This window comes from Nematolebias whitei, chromosome 7 (assembly GCF_014905685.2).
Source record: "Nematolebias whitei isolate Nwh7 chromosome 7, NemWhi1, whole genome shotgun sequence".
Classification (NCBI taxonomy): domain Eukaryota; kingdom Metazoa; phylum Chordata; class Actinopteri; order Cyprinodontiformes; family Rivulidae; genus Nematolebias; species Nematolebias whitei.
The window spans coordinates 18289442-18312272 of record NC_056504.1 but is presented as its reverse complement, the minus strand read 5'-3'; the positions used below and the strand labels follow the sequence as shown (position 1 = coordinate 18312272).

Below are 22831 nucleotides of genomic sequence, written 5' to 3'. Positions count from 1 at the left end.
ACTGTTCATCCTGGGGGTTTCACAAGCAAACTGTGGAGGACTTCAAGAGGAGGTTGGATCACTACACACCTACACACATCATTGTGTCTCCCCCCCACACACACACACACACACATTACAAACGCTTCTGACGCCCTTGGTAGACTCCTGTATCGTCTGCCTGAGAGTAGTAGATGGAAGAATCCTTGTGCTGGATGGGTGTGATCGTTAATGATGCTGCATGCTTTACGCAGACATCGGCTGTGGTAGATGTCCTGGATGGTGTGGAGACTGCTACCAGTGATGTCCTCGACTGTTTGCACCACCCTCTATACAGCTTTCCAGCTCTGACTGGTGCAGTTCATGTACCACCCTGTGATGCAGCCTGTCAGCAGGCTCTCAATGGTGCACCTATAAAAGTTGGTGAGGATGCTGGTGTTCGTACCAAACGTTACATATCCTCGTAGGCGACGCAATCTTACCGTTCATGTAAAATATTTGATAATGTTCTTATAGAAACAATTCCTGAATGTTGTTCATACTGTGTTAATGCTACATGTTTGCCTCTTGACCCTACAACTGGCTTGGATGCATGAGAGAAGCGGATTGTGCTCTATTCACACAAGGAGAGCAGTTGGTCAGGCTACTTCTTGTTGTGCCATTAACTCTTTAATAGATATTGTCAAGTCAAGTCAACTTTATTTATAGAGCACATTTAAAACAGAACATGTTATCAAAGTGCTTAACAACAACAACAACAACAACAATCAATTGTTGAATCAAGTGTTACTTATGTAGGCAAAACTAAATGTTAAACAGCCTGTTAAAATACACTAGAATGCAGGAAATGGCATCTATTTTATTCAAAATTTTGTGGGGGAGGACTCCCAGACCTCCCACCAGTGTACCCCCCCCCCCCCCCCCCCCCGCATCATATTAAAAAAGCTTCTGATGCCAATGGTCACCACGTTGTTCAAGCCAAGAGTACTGGGGGCTAAAAGCGCCCCTAAAGGGCAGATTCTAGAATCGCCCCTGATGTAAACTTATAATTACATGATTTTAATAATAATAGGTCGTGATCTAAAGTGGGCCGCTCTGAGGCTGAAACTCCAGGGCTGAAAATGAGTCCCACTCAGGCCCTGACTGAATTGAATTGAATTGAAACTCCTTTGCAGGTGTTTAAATTTCAAGTGACAAGACTGCTCATTTTTGCAGCTCAAGTGAGGAAATTAAGGACTCCCACAAATGTTTAAAGACATTTTGAAAACAACCTCACAAATGTCATTCACCAACTACTCACAGCCCAGGAAGAAATTAAAGCCACGGCAAGATGCAAGTAGGTATCTCTGCAGGCAAATTCGGAAGGCGTATCTGGGCGGTCACATCTGATTGGACTATATGAAACTGGGCGTGTCTGGCCGGCCGCATCTGATTGGACGATAGAAAAAAGGCTGAACGATAAAATGTCGTAACCAGAGACACATTATGTCTAAAAACAAGGCGTTATAGGCAGATTGTGTTAACCACAGGCATATTATGTCTATGGTGTTAACCGGTTCGACATTAGCGGCGTCTCAGTTCGACCTTGCTCCAGTATGCTGCAGCGGCGTCTCCATAACTTCTTTTTTCGCCTCTCTTAACACAGAACTTCTGGTTACATTTCAAAATAAGAGCAACATAACTGGGTAGTGGGGAGAGCTAAATGTTAGTTGTTTTTTTTAATACCTAGCCGTAACATTAAAAAACAAATTCTATTTTGGTTGTTGAAAAATGTGAAAAAAGTTACAATCGATTCATAAAGAAATAAAAATATTAATGATACTTAAACTGGCCTTGGGACAAAGGAGCTTTCCTTTAACTTCACATTGTCTTGTTCAACCTGCAGTCACTGCAGATGAGTGATTTGTCAGTTTCTGTAAGATTTCAGCAACTGGAGCAGGTATTTCTGTTTACTGGTTAACTTCCTCAGCTGTCTCACATTTTAAAGGCCAACCCTACTCCATGTTTCAGTAGAAAACAAGAACATTTAGGAGTCAGTACATAACCAGACTTTTGGCCCTCACACCTATACCCAGTTGCTTATGCTGCATGATGAGATCAGATTTATCCATATTTTAGACATTACATTTAGCTTAGTCGACAAAACAATACAAATGAAGACTGTCTGTCTTAAAAAAAACTCTTGGTTTTGCAGTAAGCAGCCTGATTTCAAACTGACATCTTAGCCAAAGGTAAAATAAAGATCTTTGTGTTCTCAGAAAAGTTGTTTCAGGACCTCCAATAAACTTATGTACACATCAAAGCACACAAGACAGATTCAGGAATTCTCTGTTTTCCAGATTTCACATTTGTTATTACCTTAAAACATACTCAGACAACGTTTGATGTATCATTGAATTGTTTTTATTGTGTTTATTGGGACATCCATTTTTAGAAGTCATCGTAGCATCTATTGGAAACACAAAACATAGTACAGTTAGGGTGTTGCTAGTTGTTACTTATTGTAATGTGTGGGCATCACAGTACAAGAGCTAGACCCCTGCATCCATGGCACAAAAGTGGGTGCAGTACCCAGGAGGAATGGCTTCACTGTAGAAGGCCCTCAGCTCTCCTCTTTTGCCACTGCCCCAGCAACCTTCACCACAATCTTTAAATTCTTCTCCACAGCTTAAGCAGACATAAATTACATAAGGCTTTCTGTGCTCAGCCTGAAACTCTCCAGTTCACAACACCTGCAGTTGTAATAAAAATGTGATTAGATCACCAAGCACAACATTTTTACAAAATAGCAGTTCTACACAGCCTGGGCTGTTTTCCTTCCCCAATCTATTCAAAATGAATACCAAAAGTTAATTTTGATATTTTTTTCACAAGGAATAAAAACGTTGATTTCCTAAAGTTTAACTATAAATGAAGGAATTTGTGCATTCAGGTAATTGAAAATTAAGTAATTTCTCTAACATCCAACCTATTTTAGCCACTGAGCCATACCAAACACCCATAATCAATTCTTGAATGAATAATTTACTATTATTGACAAATTACAGAATTATTATTGAATAAGTTATTACTCATTATTGAATCATTGACAAATTACACTCATGTTCGTGTTAACTCATGTTGCAACAAGGTCAGCAACTTTTGACTATTACTATGAACTGTGTTAAACTTTGGAGGTGATTTATTTTGAAAGTCAACATCTTGGGGTCTTCTAGAGTCAACCTGAAGTGAGAGTGGTTCCTGACATGGCAGAAAGACATAGATATAACTAACAGCTTTTATTTATTTATTTTTCAGCTAATAACAACTTTTATTTATTTGTTTTTCATATTTTTCAGTTATACACAGCTTTAAAATATTTATTTTTCAAGTATTAAGAACTTTTATTTTCAGCTTTTATTTTGAAAAGCAACACCCAGTTGTTGTACACGTGCACAGCCAGTGAGAGCTGCTGGAGCCGAGTGGAGGCTCACTTTACCTCAGTGTGTTACCTGCATGGGAACTCCCCACCATGTTTTCACATGAGCTAAACTTCTAAAGCACGACAACAACGAGAGAACGGTCGAAACTATCGTGACCTACAATAAACGTACTTCAATAATATGCATAAGTGAAAACATAACATACTTTATAAGTACAATAAATCCTATTTCTTTGTCAAACATCGCAAAGAAACGTTACCTCATCAATAATCCTCGTGACTTTGAGGGTTACCCATAGCCAATCAGTGTTCGCCGCCCACAAATGCCTATTAAATACTGTTAGCCAATCAGTGTTTGCCGCCCACAAACGCCTATTCGCCAGAAACACCCACTTTTCGTCTGCAGAGAACCCCTTCTTGCAAGATGCTTTGAGAACAGCACACATTTTGGTTTTCACAGAGTTTGTTTCCTCAGTTTTTATGGTGGTAATTTGTTTTTACTCTAGATTGTGCATAATGATCAGATGACTTGCAAAACTTTGTTACTTGTATGATAGCAACCAATCTAGCATTTATCGAATAATCAAGAACTTCAAGGGGAGTGGTTTAATTGCAGTGAAGAAGACTTCAGGGCACCCAAGAAAATCAAGCGTCAGGACTAGGGCATTAACAGAGTACTCGAGTAATCTACACATCAATTGCTAGGACATCTATCGATGTTAAAAATGTAAAGTCAGGTATCCGTAGTGAAGTCATATTGTGTGACCACCGTATGACTGTAGGGGGCGGTGTTGCGCTGTTGCAGGTCACAGAGTATGGTGTATCACCGGGTCCTATCCACCGAACCAGAACCAGTTTCGGTTTAAGTTTCGTTTTTGACGTGCTGCGTTTCTTCTCGTTTGCAGTTTAATAATAATAACTAATAGTTTAGTTTTTCCTGTGACTTATTTGCAGTATGATAAATGGCAGGAGCATAACATACGCTCCCAATGTTTTGTTGGTCTTTTTTTTTTTGTAAATACCGTTTTTTGCGGTTTTATTTATTTATTTATTTTTGTATCTTGAGATCTATGACGTCATCAAATACTCGAGTTCTACTCGGGTTTTATTATGTTAATGTCGAGTTTAAAAATTATATACTCGTTCAACCCCTAGTCAGGACCTTCTCCTAAAGAGTTCAAGTTCAACAGGATGCATAAATAGGATGCAGCTATGAGATTGGGTCACCACCAGTAGATGATCAGCTGATGATCAGCTACTTACATTGCAGAAAGTACAAGGCAGGCTTTAAGCTTCACCAGCCACCCATTGTGTTTTTACGGTGCTCGAGGCATTGTCTCCATGCAGGCAAGTGGGCAGGTCCACAGGTACGTCAGGCAAGAAAGGACAACACCCAGTGCTCATTGTGGTCAAAATAGGTGAGCTTGGTGGCAGATAATCAAAGATCTAAAAGTGACTGACGTCCATACACCAGTATCAATTTGATGTCAGTGATGAGATGTGATCATGTGACTATTTTGACTCAGTGATTTTATAATGCAATTCTAAATTGTCTCTAGGTGTGTGAGAGAGAGTGAATGGTTGTTTGTCTCTGTGTGGCCCTGTGATGGACTTGCGACCCGTCCAGGGTGTACCCCGCCCCTCGCACAGTGATTGCTGGACATGGGCACCGGCGACCCCTGTGACCCAAAATGGAATAAGCGGGTAAAGATGTATGTATGTATGTATGTTTTATTTATTCATTGCATTTCATCCAAAAAGATAAATATAAAAAAAGATAAAGATAATGGATGGATGAATGGATTTTATAATGCAATGCTATTTAATAAAAATTTCTATAATGCAGCCGACTACTAATTATATAACAAAAACTTGAGAAAAAGCAAACTTTTATTTTATCAGTTCTTTTTATTTTCATCTGGGCCATCACTAGTTCCTCCTCAGTGAGTTTCTGCACCCCCAGTCATTTTGCCATGCCAACTCCCACTTGTTCCCAGTCTCGTCTAGCCCAGGTGTTTCCACTTGCTCACCAGTCCCCATCTATACATTCAGTGTGTTTTCTCTCACAAGCAGAGCATTATTGGCTTTCATAAGTCTGGTCTTTCTCATGTTCCCTTAGTGATTCCTTGCAATCGTGTCTGTTTTATTAAGTGTTTTGTCTGCTGCATGAGCATTTTTTTAAATAAAATTTATTTTACTTCTCAAGCTCCTTCATGTTCAGTCTGCATCCTTGGGTTCAAACCTCCTACTAATGATGACAAGTGTTTTTTAAACAGATATGAAACAAAAATATATGTAATAAATGATGGAGCTTGGCTGCAGGAAGACAATGGAGGGAAGCTAAAACTGGAGAAAAATTTTCCTCCAACTTTCATCAGAACTCATAAAGAGTATTACGGCTGTTTTTAGATGGACAGAAAAGCTATTTATCAGAAAAAATGTAAACAGGTTTAAACTTTGTTTTACATTAACTGATCTCCTACAATGTATAGTCTGCAGTTACCTGATTTATCTTCTGTAGACTTTTTCCCTTATTTGTTCTTGTCATAATTCTGATCATGCAAATTATTGAACATTTTCTTCTTAAATCCAGTCTATTGAAATGTGGTTTTTTTTTTAATATTTGTTTTCTTAAAGAAGGTGCTTGTGTTCCACATTTCTATCAGTACTTTCATGTGACATTATGCTCATTTGTGTCTAATCATTATATCCTGCCTGCTTTGCAGACATCATCTGCTTGACTCCTTCTCGTACTATCAACACAGTAATAACATTTTTTTCCATACTTGTTAAATATCACTTAGGTTTTAAAGAAGCTATTGTTATTGTATATGTTTGAATATTTGATCAGATTCAGGTAATCACCTTTGTTCTACCTCATTTACATTAGCTTTGAAAGTATAATAAAGAACGAGATCTTTTTTTTAATGTGAAGGTTCAGCCATTTGAGTGAGATGTCAAGGTGCACCATTTATTCACATCTTTATACAGAGCAAAGATATAAAATAAAGGAATTAATAATAATATAAAATAGATGTGTTCTTATTCTCTATAATTTGTTTTAAGGAATTTTAGCAAACCTTTCCTTTATTAATGTTTGATATGTTAATTTTATTATGGAGCAAAGCATAGCTGCAAATTATACCAGTTTCTTCACCCTTTAAGCAAGACAGATATATTATTTTTATTCTTCACAATGGTTCCTGGACCATGAATAGTATTTATTTGAAACAAACTAAAGGATTGAGAAAGTTTTAAATAAACTTTAAAGAAAATATTTTCTTGGGACTAGGCAGCACAGTGCAGAAAGAAAATCAAAAATGGATTTCATAGATGCAAAACACTTGAAATTTCACACATCAAGCCCTTTAAAAGGATGATAAATGTCAACTTAACTGTTTCTTTTCTACTTTTAAAGGTTCATTAGTCTAAACAGTGCAATTGCTAAGTGTGAATACATCTTGCTGCTCACTAACTCAAAATGTAATACACTTTTCTCAAACTGAATTCAGTTTGAGAAAAGTGTATTACATTTTGAGTTCAAGCCAGTATGCAGATACTATCACTACAACTTTTGTTACAATATTTCCAATAACATTACTGGCATTTGTCCAAGGTAAAATGTGGAGAATGATATCCTTCAGTAATTGCTAGGTTTTGTTAACGATACAAAAATAACAGAAACGTACCATTTACTCATAGTGCGTGACAGAGAAACAGCTCAGCTGCTTAACATTTAAAAGCATCATTTATAGGTTACTGTGATGGCCATCTTGAAATGGGTTGACTCCAAACAATGTTAGTGACTCAAAAATATTTATCAGTTTTTAAAAGCACACTTTATGATTACTTTATGAATTCCACTGGTGATGTCCATGAGATATTTCACTAAAAACACACCATTACCACCAAGATTAATAGCAAAGTTAAAAAAATACAATAAAATTGTGTGATCTGTTAGCACTCAGAATATGTGTTGGCAATCAATGTATCCGTCACCATACCAAATATTAATTCTATATATGTGATGTTAACTGAGTTATAGCTAGTTTTGTGTTCGCCTAGTTTGATTTGCTGTATCAAACATAATTATCAACTTTGATGATGAGCGATAACAAACAAAACCAAATCATCAGAGAAGTCAAACTACAAATAGCAAGGATGTTTAGAATAATTTACACTTCTACAAAAAGTACAATGACCATAAACTGTCATTGGATCTGAGCTTGATTTAGCTAGCTTTAAGCAGGTGAATTATAGCCAAACTGTGAGGAATGTGCCCTCTTGTGGTGTGTCTCATTCCTGCTCCTCAATTATTCCCCTCACATATCAGTTTCCTCCTTTGCCACCTGTTGTGGGTGTTCCAGGTGTTGGCACTTTGTCTCCTTAAGTGTTTGTGCATTTAAACCAGAGTCTTTGTGTTTCTCTGTGTCTTGGCATTGTACCCTGTGACCTGTCCTGTCTCCTTCTGTGCCCCTCGTGTTCCTAGAGATCCCATACAGTACAAGATACATATAGAGCCGTACCAAGCCTCCACCTTGGCCTTTCTGATCATATTTCCATCTTTATTGCCCTTGTCTACCACCCACCATTGAGACATTCTTGATCCACACAGAAGATCAACACTGTATTGCCCAGTGACAGTGACTCTCTATTGTAGGACTGTTTTGCATCTAAAGACTGGCAGTTATTCAGGGAGGCCGCTGATGTCCTCAGATATATCAGCAAGTGTGTAGAAGATGTCATCACCACCAGGACTGTGATGTGTTCTCTGACCTAGAAACCCTGGCTGAACACAGAGGTCCATACCCTGCTGAAAGCCAGGGATGCTGTCTTCAGGTATGGCGACTCACAGGAACTGTGGAGGGCAAGGAAAGAGCTGGCTGCTGGTATTAAGGGGGCCAAAGCCACATATGCATGGAAGATCAAGGGACACTCCTCACAGGACCCAAGGAGCATGTGTAAGGGCATTCAGTGCATCACAGACTATGAAAGCAAAGGTTCACAATGCCCTAGGGACCCATTACTAGCTGCAACTCTAAACAGGTTCTATGCTTGCTTTGAAAACGCAAATAGACCACCTAGCACCAGACTCACTTCACCACTGAAGAGAAGTTCCTCAGCATGACCTCAGCAGAAGTAAGGAGGACCTTCTGGATGATTAATCCTCACAAAGATACTTGCCCAGGCAACATCCCAGGGAGGGTGCTGAGCGACTGTGCCGATCAGTTCTGTGAGGTGCTGATAGATGTCTTCAAATCCTCACTCACCCTGGCAAGAGTTCCTACCTGCCTAAAGACCGCCAATATCATCCCAGTTCCCAAGAGCTCTGCAATGACTGGACTGAATGACTACTGGCCAGTAGCCCTCACCCCAATAGCCGCTAAATGCTTTGAAAGACTGGTCATGGCCCACATCGAAGCTACCATCGACATCAGTGAGGACCCAAACCAGTATGCATACCGCAAGAATAGATCAACAGAGGACACAATCTTCTCTATGGTCCACACTGCTCTTACCCACTTTGAGCAGAATGACTCCTACATCCATACCAATTCAACACTTGCTCTTATCAAAGGCAGATGTCTTCTCCTCCTCTCCCTCTCCACTTTGCTTTTGCACAGTCCTACACCAACTATGAAACTGTCTGTGAAACTGCTTAGAGCCTCTCTTCTACAAATCTTCCAAATAATAATTATGGACTTGGATTTGGTCAGTTGGTCCCTCAACACAATTGATAACATTTCTTCGAAGAGAAGACAGGCTTTAGGTGAGCTGATTTGCCCTGTTGGTACGCATGCAACTGGATATCTCACCGACCTGGAAGACTGGATGGCATGTCTATCTCTGCTGTCATTTGTAAATTTTAAGGACAGATATATAATTGGATTTATGATAGATGGTTCCTGCTTTTTGGATTTGTCTGGTTCCTAGTTTATCTACAGTCAAGGAAGTCATAGGCGGCAAATTTGGACCCAGTCAGGCTGCTTGCCTTATGATGGTTTGGTTCGTGCCTCGAACACCCAGACTCAAAGGCTTTTGGCAGAATGGATAAGATCTTGGGGATTATTCTCAGGCACGGTCCATTGGTGTGGCCATGTAATTTGGACATTTTGGAACCGAGTGGACCAACACAGACTCAAGGTAGATGTCATTAAAGTTCTACCTGTTCCCAAAACAACTGTGTTTATCTGAATTCGGCTGCCTGACTGGCCTTGACAGGCCATCTTATCAGAGAGTCAGAGTCAGAGATTCTTTATTGTCATTCGCACCTCCTGTGGCACATGTGGTGGAGCGAAATTATGTACACAAGGTCCCAGTTACATCCAACAATAAAATGTATAAGAAAAACAGTACTAACATCTAAGATATGAACTAAGAAAAACATCAACTAAGCATACACTAAGCACTCATAAGATAAAACGTTGAACATCAGCACAAACATGAACATGAGTCTGTGAGCGGATGTGCACGCATGAACACATCAACATTGAAACAGATCAGCAGCAACATGAAACAGATCAGCAGCAACATGATATGGTTTTTCACAGTGATTATTCTAGTTAGAGATTCATGAGTCTAACAGCCTCAGGGTAGAAGCTGTTCCTCAGTCTAGTTGTTCTACACTTAATGCTCCTTAACCTCCTTCCTGAGGGGAGTGGGGCAAAAAGTGTGTGTGCTGGGTGAGTGGGGTCCTTCATGATGCAGGTGGCCCTCTTCCTGCATCTGGAGGTGTAAATGTCTGTGATGGTGGGGAGGCTGATTCTGACAGACTTCTGTGCAGCCTTCACCACTCTCTGCAAAGCTTTTCTTTATGCATCTCAACCCGCCTGGGAGTTTTGTAAATCTGAAGCTCTGCCCCTCCATCCCCTCCTACTGAGAAATTTCCATGGAATTTCGAGAGGGGCCCAGCTGAATAAACATTCTGACATCATTTTAGGACTCTTTGGATTTGTCAATGGCCATCCTTGGCACCCCACGAGTGTATCCAGATCTCTCTAGAGGGAAATACTTGAACTGAGTGATTTTATCTGAACACTGCAGTGCCTCTATTGCCCCTTTTCCACTGTCATGGCGTGGGTCGGATATTTCCGGCTTGACGCGCGTTTGAGGTCTTTCCACTGTTCCTGTGACCGGCTCGCCTCGCTAAATTCTGGCCCGGCTTCTCAAGGGGTCCAAGCGAGCCGCGCCGTGACATCAGAAACACTGTCGGTCACTGATTGGTCGGGGGGAGGAGTCTGTGGAGTCTTTCCAAACAACCCGATCCACCATTTTTTTCTCTACCGCTTGCCATTAGCGATAACTCGAGGAGCGTATCTTTTAGTATTTTGAAGCTATATAAAAACAATAATATCAAAACCGTAGTCAAATGCAGAAGTGCAGGTGTTGTTGTGCTTGGTGGCCGACGAAAAAAGCCAAAGCGAACTAGATGGAGGATTGGAGGGTGGTTTGGACACGGCCACTGCTCTACTTGAATCATTTATAGAAGATGGTGAGTGTTTTCTAACTTTAAACATATTTTAAGTTACTCATCCCATCGGTTCTGAACATATTTTTAACTAACAAAAGAGGCTGACGCCATAATAGGACAACGTCGGTGCTACGATGCTAAGCTAATTTGCATAAATGCTAACTGTCCTCCGGTCCCGTTTCTCACTGTATTTTATCCAGAACGTCTTTCAGCGCGTGACAGTTCATCTCTAAACTCCACATTAAACCCTCCAAGCCTCCCGGCTCCTGCTCCTGCTCCATCATAGGAGTCTGCACCTGACAGAGCTCCATCACAGCCCAGCTGCACCTCACAGAGCAGCACAATGCTGCAGCTTCTGTGATTGGTAAGAACAGATGCAGCATGTTCCACATCACTTTATTTGTGCCGATAAGGACTTGATTTATTTTATTTTTAAAGTAAAAAAAATAAATGTTGAATAAATACTGAATTGGGATGAAATTATGTACTTTTGTACACAGGATCCCAGTTACAGACAACAAAATGTAAAAGAAAAACAGTAATAAGATCTAAGATATGAATTAAGAAAAATATCAACTAAAAAACATCTACTAATAAAACACTAAGAACTAATAGCAGTAAACAATCAAAACGATATGTGAAACAGCAACATGAACTAGAGTTTGTGCAGCCTTATGAATATCTAACACTGTGAAGAATCACATCATGTTGCTGCTGATCAGTTTCATGTTGCTGCTGATCAGTTTCATGTTGCTGCTGATCAGTTTCATGTTGCTGTGTTCATGCATGCTCGTCTGTTCACACAGACTCATGTCCGTGCTGCTGTTCGGCGTATTGTGTTTAATGTTTTTATGCTATTAGTGCTTATCATATTTTTAGTTGATGTTTTTCTTAGTTCATATCTTAGATCTTATTACTGTTTTTCTTTTATGTTTTATTGTTGGATGTAACTGGGACCCTGTGAACATAATTTTGATCCACCACATGTACCACATGTGGTGCAAATGACAAAGAATATCTGCATCTGTATAATACTTTCTGATTCATATATCCATTATTATCATTTTCATTATTTTTAAATCAATTTATTTATCATTTTCTTATTTGATCAGTTTATTATTATTAATATAGCTTTTATAGCTGTTAGCAGCACCTTTCTTTGTTTTATGCATTTATTCAAAAACAGTATATCTTGAATTAACCACCTTTTTCTTATTTCTAGTGAAGAGAAAGAGAAAAGAGTCCAGTAAAGAAAAGTCTTATTTCATCACTGAATGAACATGAAGAACTGAAGCGGACACAGCAGGAACAACACGTGCGTCTTCTTCTGGATGAAGCCCGTGAGACAAGGGACACACAGATACACAATCATTAGTTGGAGGCAGTAGTTTTTATTTTTGTACATTTTTCACTTCTTACTTTTCCTATTAAACAAGTTTTTTCTTAAGTGGTGTCCTTGAACATTAAATTTCCTAAACAAATTTTACAATGTTAAGTTCATATAGTTTTTGTTTAAATTCATACTGGAAGTTGAGAAGAATTTCCAATTGCATTTGATCTTTAATGGATCCTAAGAAAAGATTACTAGAATCTGCTCAACTGTTATTATGTTATAAATGTTTTGGTTCTAGGATGAAGTGACACAAAAACAGTCAAAAATTCAGAAAAGACAGTTATCGGTTATCATTTATCAGTTATCGGCCGTACAACTCTGGCCCCTGAGAGTTTCAGCTGAAAGTCCTGGTGCACCTTTTATTTGAACCTGCAGAGATTTGAACAGCTGATCTGAAGCAAACAGGCAGGAGTTCACATGAACTGACCACTCCTGCTGTGTTTGATGGCCTCCTCCTTCGCCATCCGTCCGTCCATCCATCCATCCATCCATCCATCCATCCATCCATCCATCCATCCATCCATCCATCCATCCATCTTCTGCTTCAGGGTTGTGGGAGCAGCATCTTCACCAGGGAGGCACAGACATCAACAGCCACCTCTTCAACTCTTCTAGGACCCCATGGTGTTCACAAACCAACTGACTATTTATTAAGTAATATCCTGATGCTGCTCAATAATCCAGGTAGAAAAATCTAAAAAGTCAAGTCTGGTCCTCTGGACATTCACAAAACAAACAATACAGTTTATAATAAATAAACTAAATGTTTTTTGTTTGTTTTGTTTTTTGAATGTCCAGAGGACCAGACTTAACTTTTTTAGATTAATACGTAATAAATTTATGTTTTTAAATTTAATGAAAGACAAATCTTTAAAATTCAAGGACAAAATTTAACCTAATTGTTTTCAAGTCTGTATCTTATTGTAAAATCAGTTTCAAAGATTACAGCACAGTGGGATGTTTTGCAATTTTAACATGAACCTTGTGCATATCTGCAAATAATAAAAGTGAAGATATTTTTAATACATCTTTATTGTAAAAATCTATACTAAAATGAAAAACACATGGATTTAAAGCAGGCAGGGAAAGCAGTAAGGTAGGATTATGAATCAGGTTTAAAAGTTACAGCTCATGAGGTACTCCATCAGAGCATGACATCTTTTCCACAACATCTTGTGACAAAGTCTTCAGGGTGTTCTTCTAATACGTTTAGTGGTGGCTAGTAAGCAGCTTAAGGGAGCACTACCGCCACCAGGTGGTAAGACGAGTTGGATTCTAGTCCCCGCCTACAGAGCCGGTCCAGAAATGTACATGGAAACGCAACAGACCCGAACCGATCTGAACCAACCCGAACTGATCTGATCCGCACTGTGACAGTGGAAAAGGGGCATATGTGTTGTCTCTGGACATGCTCACCGCCCTTGCCCCCCCCCCCCCCCCCCTCCAATACACACACACACACCTGCATAATGTCGGTGTCATTATGTCCTTGTGTGCAAGACTTTTTTCAATATCACGCTGTTGACCTTTTCAACCAGAAGTTAAAAGCGTGTTAGGAATTTTTTTTTTTTAATCTCCAAACCCTGTTATTTTTCACCACTTTTTATTGTCTGTCCAAACATGTCTCACTTGTAAATGAGCCTTTGAGACTCAGTGTGAACTATTTGTTTAAATAAAGGTTGAATGAATGAATATGCTCTTTGTGAACTTCACATCCGCTTTCAACACAGATTCCCCAGACACCGATGGATAAACTACTCACATTAGAACTAAGCCCCTCCTTATGCAACTGGGTCCTGGATTTCTAAACCAACAGGCTGCAGTCTGTGAGGATCCACAACTTCTCTTCCTCCACCATATCCATCAGCACTGGCTCCTCTCGGGGCTGTGTGTTGAGCCCCTTCCTATTCATTCTGCTCACATATGACTGTGCACCTTCCCATCCAGAATGTCATATTGTAAAGTTTGCAGATCATACAGCAGTGGTTGGATGCATCACAAACAATGATGAGTGTAGCTACAGGCAGGAGATGGAACATCTGGAGAGCTGGTGCAATAGAAACAACCCGACATCAATATGAAGAAGATGAAGGAAATTATTGTGGATTTCAGGAGGAGCAAACACACCTACACCCCCCCCACCCCCCCCACCCCCACCCCCAACATAGGAGGATCTGCATCTGCGGTGGAAGAGGTCTCAAGTTACAAGTATTTGGGTGTGCACCTGAACGACAACCTCAGCTGCGGCAACAACACTACCAGTCTGATCAAGAAAGCACATCAGCGACTCAACTTCCTCAGGTGGCTGAGGGGAGCTGGACTTAGAAGCTCAGTCCTCACCTCATTCTACGGGTGTGTAGTGGAGAGCATCCTGTGCTTCAGCATCAACGTGTGGCATGGAGGCTACACAGAAGACTGTTGGAGTCAGCCTCCCACCATCTGTAACGAACCACCTAACGGTTGGACCAAAATCACCACACAAAAAGTCAAAATTAAATTATATTTATTTTCAAGATGAAGTATAGCAGATTGGACCGGTTCTGGTACTGGTTCTGGTTTTGGGTTCTGGTTCTGGTTCAGGATCAGGAATGAGTCTATGAGACAGAGATCGGTTAGTGGTCGTGCAGGAGATGATGGAGAGCAAAAGTCAGAAAGAGGAGGACCACTAACCATCTCAGATGAGCTTGAAGGTTCTGGAGACTGACGAGGTCCAAACTGATCCGGATTGCTGCATGAGAGGCTGAGTCCGGTGAGGGGCTGCAACCGGCCACAGCAACAGGTGGGTGGTGAGTCCGTTGAGCGAAGAGACGTGATCACACAAGCCAGGGTCCAAAACTGGAGAGCAGAAGACAGGAGGTACCGGAGGAGAAGACGAGGAGGCGTTGTCGTGCAGGCGAAGGTCAGGACCGAAAGCAGAAGATGTTTAGCTTGTCACTCTTTTCTTAATCACACAATCAAACTAGCATTAGTTTGGCCAGAAATTAGCCTTGCCAGTCAGAGACTTATTTCAATTCAATTTATTTGACATTTTATGCAAAACATAACAAAATATGTTTCAAGCACATGTGGCATACGTAAAAAAAAAATTAATAAATAAACAGCCAGAAAAGAATGGCCAAATAAAAATGCTGCCTGACTGGTGGAGCAGAGGTTAGAGAAGGTGAGCCTGTGATCGGAAGACCACTGTTTTGACTCCCTGGACCGACAACATCAAAATGTGGGTGGGGAAAGGTGATGAACCCACACCTGCCTCCACTCTTATTTGCCCTAGTCTGGGCCCTTGAGCAAAGCTCCCTCTGGCATCCACTGGATGGTAGCTTTCTACACCAACAAGTTTTTTTCTGATTCATTTAAATCTCAATTTGCAACCAAAGTGTTAGACTACTACAAATACTCATACTTCATTGTGCCTCGGAATCAATGTTTTTAAAGTAAGACGTTGCTGTCCTGATAATCCAGGTAGAAAAATTTAACAAAGTGAGGTCAGGTCCTCTGGGTGGTTTATTTTTGTTGAAGAAACTAAAAGTAACCGCCCAGAGGACCTAACTTAACTTTTCTCTATAAGACATTGCTGATTTCCAGTAATGATTGTCGTCACAATGCAGTGATTTTGTGTAATATCTACTGCAACTATAGCAAAAGTAAAGCATAGTTTACAATTACTTATAAACCATTCAAAGGTTTCCAAATGGTTGCTGTATGTCTAAAGCTTGTGTTTATGGATTGATTTAACATATTGAATGATAAATTAGAAATATCACAAAATTAATGAATGACAGGCTGGGCAGCTCCAATTGGAGAGTTTTATTTCATAACTAATGTGAATAACAGCCTTTTAAAAACACTAATAGCATTGTGTCTTATAAAGTGACAACACATCTATCATTAAACTAGAGTTTGACTGTTTTTGTCACTTCTCAGGTCAAAATATTTTCTTTTTTCTTTCCGATGTGGATATTTTTAACAGATTAAGTATGCATTTAAATTGCCTGCTTGTGTCTGTACCACAACAGCAAATAGTGTGTTTAGTTACTGTATTTGATTTGTACATGTCTCTGTAGAGGTAGTCTAATACATGTTTATGCTACCAAACAATGCTGAGTACAATGAGTTTTGTCTTTCAAATAAATTACAATGTGTCAGCATATGGTGTTGTGCTATTTTCTGGACTTTACCAGATTTAATGAATATGGTGTTTCCATTTTCTTGGTACCTTGTAGTTCTGTGGAACATCATTACTTCAGTTAGCTTCTATTGTTCAAATTGCTCTGAGGTTTCCTAAAGTCTGAAGTGTCAGTCATGAAGCCTAGTAGTATAAATGAGGTCTGGCACCGGGCACCAAAAATCCCAGAGGTGAAAGCAGCACCCCCACCTCTTTGCTACAGATTAATAGAGATTCTCTAGTGCAGATGTGCATTTTATAAACTGACACAATTGAAAATGTCTAGTAAATGTACACACAGGAATTGCTGTGTTTCGAGATGGCTTTGCCTCTTTTTATGCATTTGCCAAGAGGTATGTTTAAACACAAACATCATGCTGCTGTAACTCGTAATTTTGAGATTAAGCTACACTAAGGTTGGATGAACTAAGCTGTGACAAAAGGCCATTGCAGTGTGATGTACCATATTATTACACAAATTTAATCCAACAACTTCTCATTTCATTCTGCTATTGCTTTGCTAATCATTGGCACAAAAATGCAAAAGAAACACACATGCCACACATATTTGATTCATTCAGAATATACCATTTGCCGACAAGATAAAGGTGTATTTTTTTCTACAGACTAAAAATAAATAAATCTGGCATGTGCTGAGCCAAGGTGGAAAGCATCATACCTATTTCAGGTGCCAAAATTATGTGAGGAGAAGGCAAGGGCAAGTCAATCAGTGCTAATCAAAATCAGAGGAAAGTGATTTCTTTGTGGTTTCACGATGGGGCTTTCCTGATCAGACACTAGCATTTTATGGCAGAACTTGAATTTAGTGAGGCCTGTCGGTGCAGCAGAATGTGAATTACTGCTCAATGTTCCTCGACAGTGCTGAGCTGGTGGCTTCATCTGTTCTGACAGGCTCTTGACTGTGTGTGATGATGAGAGACAGCTCCGGGTTGCTGCTCGGCACCGGCCCTTCAGCTGACAATGTGAATTATGGAGACCCAAAGAAGCTAGAGCATGCATCAGCAGACCCTCACTTCTATTAATCCTTCCCTCAAAGGTACTACAGCAGAGACCTCATTCATACCTTGTTGTTGCTTATACTTACTTCAAACACAGGCTGCAGAATAATGGAGGCAACACATTTATATTCTCCACTAACTTTTATACATCTTAGATTTCTCCCCCACCTATAAACTATTCTTCAGTGGATTTGCTGTGCGTAATGAATAAACAATTTTGAAGCTCTAAACCTATGTATTATTTCACAATATGGAAATTTAAGTACATGTTTATCTTTAACATGTTAAGTAGTAAGAGCTGTCACAAAAATGTTTATAGTTGGTGATGGGTATCCACTGAACACGGCATGCAAACTATCCTTTAACGTTCATTTTCACAGTACACTTTTGAAACTTAAGTGATAATAAGTCACTGTAGCAGTTAGGTTGCTGTCCAAAGTAATAGAAGTATTGGAATTATCAGGAATAAATTCAACATCCTCTGACACCACTCTAGACTTTTTTAAAAGCTGATTTTGTGCAATGATTGCACTTCCCTCCACACACACAAAACAAGTTTCTGGTAAAATAAAATAAACAAACCCCAACCCCCCCCCCCCCCCCCCCCCCAAAAAAAAAAAAACTTATTTCCAAATTGAAGAGTTTTTTTTAAGAAATCCATTTATGTACGTTTGTACAGACTGGAAAACCTTGTCACGAATGTTGTGGAAGCAGCCTACCCTATGCTCCAAAGCTTTTTGCCCTTCCCAATCTGTTTTGTGGACTTTTTTTTTTTTACGAAAGCTGAAAATTCATTGTTTTAGACTTTAGGTAGCACTCTATTTTATCTGACTGTAATTAGTTTTCTTTTCTTTTTATAATTTAACACAGTGTATTATGTCTCTATCTTGCTTGATGTAAGGTCTGTAAGGATGGCGCCATCTATGGGCCTTCCTTGTATGTACTCCCTTGTGTGTCATCATTTATCCAATTAATTTCACCCTTGTCTCGTGCCAGCTGTTTGTAATCACATCCTGTCTTGTCTGGGTATATAGTCTGTCTGTTAGTCTTGTTCATTGTCACGTCGTCGTTTCGTCTACCCTGTCTTGTCCTGATCTGATGTGTTCCAGTCCTGACCTGAGTTGTTTTCCCAGTTTTGTAAGTGTGCTGTCACGTCAGCTATTTAATTTATTATCATTAAAAGTATTTATTTTTGTATCTTCTGAGTCCGAGTCCCTGCCTGCATCTATTGGGTTCGTTCCTGCCTGATAAACCCTGACAGATCGACGCAACCAACACAGAACCCAGCGGGCAGAGTTCATCTCAGCATCACTCACCTGTCTGTCACAAGCCACAGATGGGGGAGCCTGTAATCCGGTGTGGTGGGTTCAGAACCAAACCCGTCCGAACACGAAGTCACCACTGCCCGGCAATTGAAGTTTTGTCTTCGCCTCTCCTGGTTCTGGAGGAAGAGAGAAGGTCTCTGCCCTGGGGGGAACACAGGGCACCCGAGACAAAATTTTCTCCAGCGCCGCTCGGCTACTCGGGGTGGACGTCAGGGGAGGACGCGGAGCTGGAGGACAAGCTGTCTCATTCCTGCCCCATCTTCCCACCGTCGTCACCGGGGCGGCAGAAGACGAAACCGGAAACAATCCATGAAACCTTCGCCAACATCCCTGACCGCGACTGCAGATCCAATTCGGTCTGGCGAGACTGAGTTTCCGAGACCTGGTTCCAATGCTGTTGAGAGAGCCGATCTGGACGCCTCACCTCCTAGTACTTTGGTGAGGGTGGAATCTGGCACCTCACTCCTGCACCAAGCTCCCACAAGGATCAGTCCTGTCACCCTGCTCTCCACCCCCCGTTCGTCTAAAGACCTGACGAAGGGGGGCCACCCCGGAGAACAGTCTACACAGCGTTTCCACACCATTCCTACAGAGGTCACCAAAGAAAACAAGTCTTGGGTGATAGATGCCTCTGAGATCTATCACATAAACACCAACCTTCAAAACCTGTTGACTTCAGCTAAACATAACCCGGACTGTTCAGACACCCTTCTCAGAGTAGCTGAGAAACTGATAATTTCTGTACCTGGCCTCACCTCTATCCCAACATATCACCAGCTGTTGATTGAGACCAGGTCCATAAGGCAATACACCCCAGAACCTGAAGCCTGTCTAGACCCTGTCTCGGTCCCAGTCCCAGAGCCTGTCTCGGTCCCAGTCCCAGAGCCTGACTCGGTCCCAGAGCCTGACTCAGTCCCAGTCCTAGAGCATGACTCTGTCCCAGTCCCAGAGCCTTCAGAGTCTGCAGCCAGCCCAGAGTCTGCAGCCAGCCCAGTCTGCAGCCAGCCCAGAGTATGCAGCCAGCCCAGAGTCTGCAGCACCCACAGCCTGCTCCAGAGGAGCCAAGCTCCACGTCTCCTGCTCCGAGGGGGTCCAGGCGGACTCCGCTCCTCACGTCTCCTGCTCCGAGGGGGTCCAGACGGACTCCGCTCCTCACGTCTCTTGCTCCGAGGGGGTCCAGGTGGACTCCGCTCCTCACGTCTCCTGCTCCGAGGGGGTCCAGGCGGACTCCGCTCCTGTCTGCTCAGCTGTGGGGGTCCAGGCGGACTCCGCTCCTGCCATCTCAGCCGTGGGGGTCCAGACAGACTCCGCTCTTGCCTGCTCAGCTGTGGGGGTCCAGACGGACTCCGCTCCTGCTCCAGATCCTGCCACCAAAGATCCAGCCGCAGAAGAGCTCCTCGCTGTTGAGTTCCTCGCCGCTGAGTTCCTCGCTGCTGACCCACCTACTGAGGCCCTCACTTCTGGTCCTTCCGTGGAGGGCTTCGCCTCTGTTTCATCTGAGGTCTTCACTCCTGACCCGACCCCAGAAGATCTTGACCCGACCGCAGAAGATCCTGCCGCCGAAGATCCAGCCGCAGAAGAGCTCCTCGCTACGGAGTTTCTCGCCGCTGACCCGCCTGCTGAGGCCCTCACTCCTGGTCCTTCCGCGGAGGTCTTCGCCCCTGGTTCATCTGAGGTCTTCGTTCCTGGCTCGCCTGAGATCTTTGGCCTCGATTCGCCTGAGATCTTTGGCTTTGACCTGCCTGAAGAATGGCCCAATGGACGATCTCTCTGCCGCCTGCTTGACTGGCCCCGGCCTGATGAATGGTGTCCCGGCCTCCTGTCTGTCTGGTTCCTGCTCCAGTCTTATGGATGGCCGCCCGCCCGACCTGCTTCGATCTGATGGTCGCCCTCCTGGCTGCCATCCTACCATACCATACCATACCATACCATACCACTTTATTTATAAAGCACTTAAAACAGCAACAAGGCCAACCAAAGTGCTGTACAGACAAAACAACAGGTAACACACACAGCAAAATACAAAATGAGGTAAATCAGAATATAGACAAAAAACGATGCAGATAATGACGACAAACCAGTGTGGAACATACAAGATCAAAAACACAGATCATCTTGTGTTGAAAGCTATTGAATAGTAGTGAGTTTTTAAACGGGACTTGAAAACCGAGAGGGAGGGGGCCTGTCTGACAAGCAGAGGTAACTCGTTCCAGAGTCTTGATCCTGCTACAGAGACGGCCCTGTCACCTCTGCGCTTAAGACAAGTTCCTGGAACTGTGAGGAGCAACTGGTCCGCTGACCTCAGGGAGCGTGGTGGGACATACGGTTGTAGCAAATCAGAGAGATGGGGGGCGACACTGTTCATTGTTTTGTAGACATACATGAGTAGTTTGAACTGGATTCGAAAGTGAACCGGTAACCAGTGCAGTGAGGCCAAAACTGGTGTAATGTGCTCTCTTTTGCCTGTACTGGTTAAAAATCGGGCTGCTGCATTCTGGACCAGTTGTAGTCATGCAATGGAGGTCTGACTGATACCAAACAGGAGCGAATTGCAGTAATCAAGCCTAGATGTAATGAATGCATGTATTACTGTCTCCAGGTTATTTTTGGACAATATGGGCTTCAGTTTAGACAGCCGCTTCAGTTGGAAGAAGCATGATTTAACAATCATGTTTACATGATTGTTAAGTTTCAGGGAAGGGTCCATTATCACGCCCAGATTAGTGACTCTTTGTTTTTCTGACAGGGTTAGAGCGGAAAGGTCGATGCAGTGGTTTGTGATTGTGTCGTTGGGAGGGAACAACATGACTTCAGACTTCTTTTCATTGAAACTTAAGAAATTTAAAGCCATCCAGTCCCTGATGTCAGCCAGGCAGTTGAGCAGTGGTTGAATAGAGCATGTACCATTGTGTCTTAGGGGGAAGTAAATTTGACAGTCATCTGCATAGAAGTGGAAGGGCATGTTGTGTTTCCGGAAAATAGCACCAAGCGGCAGCAGGTATAAAGAGAATAGGAGGGGACCCAGTATGGACCCCTGTGGAACCCCCCATTTAAGCTCTGCCTCTGCGGAACTAAAATCCTTGATGGAGACACAAAAGGATCTGTCAGTGAGGTTAGATCTGAACCAATTGAGGGCTGATCCTGTGACGCCCACCCACTGCTCCAACCTATCAATGAGGATCTCATGGTCGATGGTGTCAAAGGTGTCTGTGAGGTCCAACAGGACAAGTAGCACAGAATCACCGGTATCTGTGAATCTGAAGATGTCGTTAAAGACCTTCAGCAGGGCAGTTTCAGTGCTGTGGAGAGGTTTAAAGCCAGATTGGAAAAGCTCTAAGATGGCGTGATCCTCCAGGAAGCACTTCAACTGGGACTCGACTTTTTTCTCCAGTACTTTAGAAACAAATGGGAGTTTGGAGACAGGCCGGAAGTTGGAAACGACTGAGGGGTCAAGGTTTGGTTTTTTCAGGAGAGGCTGGACAGCAGCATGTTTAAAGGATTTTGTCACCATGCCAGTGGATAAACTACTGTTTACTATGGCAAGAATGGACGGACCTAGAGTAGGAAAAACCTCCTTTAGTAGTCGAGGGGGGACCACATCAAAGGGGGAACCAGAAGGTTTCAAGCTGCACATGACCTGCTCTAGAGAAGATAGAGTGATGGGTTCAAAATGGTCAAAAGGAGCTACAGATTGAGGTGGGATGGATGGGTCATGAGTTGGAGGGGAAATGAGAGCCCTGGTGGTCACATTTTTTTTCCACAAAGAAATGTAGGAAGTTGTCGCACAGCTCAGTCGAGGCTTCCAGAAGTGATGGTTCAGTGAGGTGGAGAACAGAGTTTAGGGTGGAGGAGAGGACACGTGGGTTGTGAGAGTTTGAGGTAATTATATCAGAGAAGAATTTTGATTTAGCAGCTTTTACTGTTTTCTGATAACAGCACCAACTCTCTTTAAGTATCTGGAAAGAGACCTGCAGCCTTTCTTTCCGCCACTTTTGTTCTGCCCTCCTACATTGCTGCCTAGTGGCCTTGATGACGTCACTCAGCCAAGGTTCTGCTCTGAG

At 42.0% G+C, this 22831-nt stretch overlaps 1 protein-coding gene across 1 annotated transcript in view; it reads left to right on the top strand.

Moving 5' to 3' along the window:
• Positions 1-19695, top strand: part of cntn3b (contactin 3b) — a 137941-nt gene extending 118246 nt beyond the window's left edge. The window contains exons 22-26 of the mRNA XM_037679144.1: positions 8181-8400; positions 8589-8761; positions 18707-19126; positions 19173-19388; positions 19624-19695. Of these exons, the coding sequence (XP_037535072.1) occupies positions 8181-8400; positions 8589-8761; positions 18707-19126; positions 19173-19388; positions 19624-19695 (1101 nt within the window). The remainder of the gene's footprint in view (positions 1-8180; positions 8401-8588; positions 8762-18706; positions 19127-19172; positions 19389-19623) is intronic.
• Positions 19696-22831: the final 3136 nt, after the last annotated feature.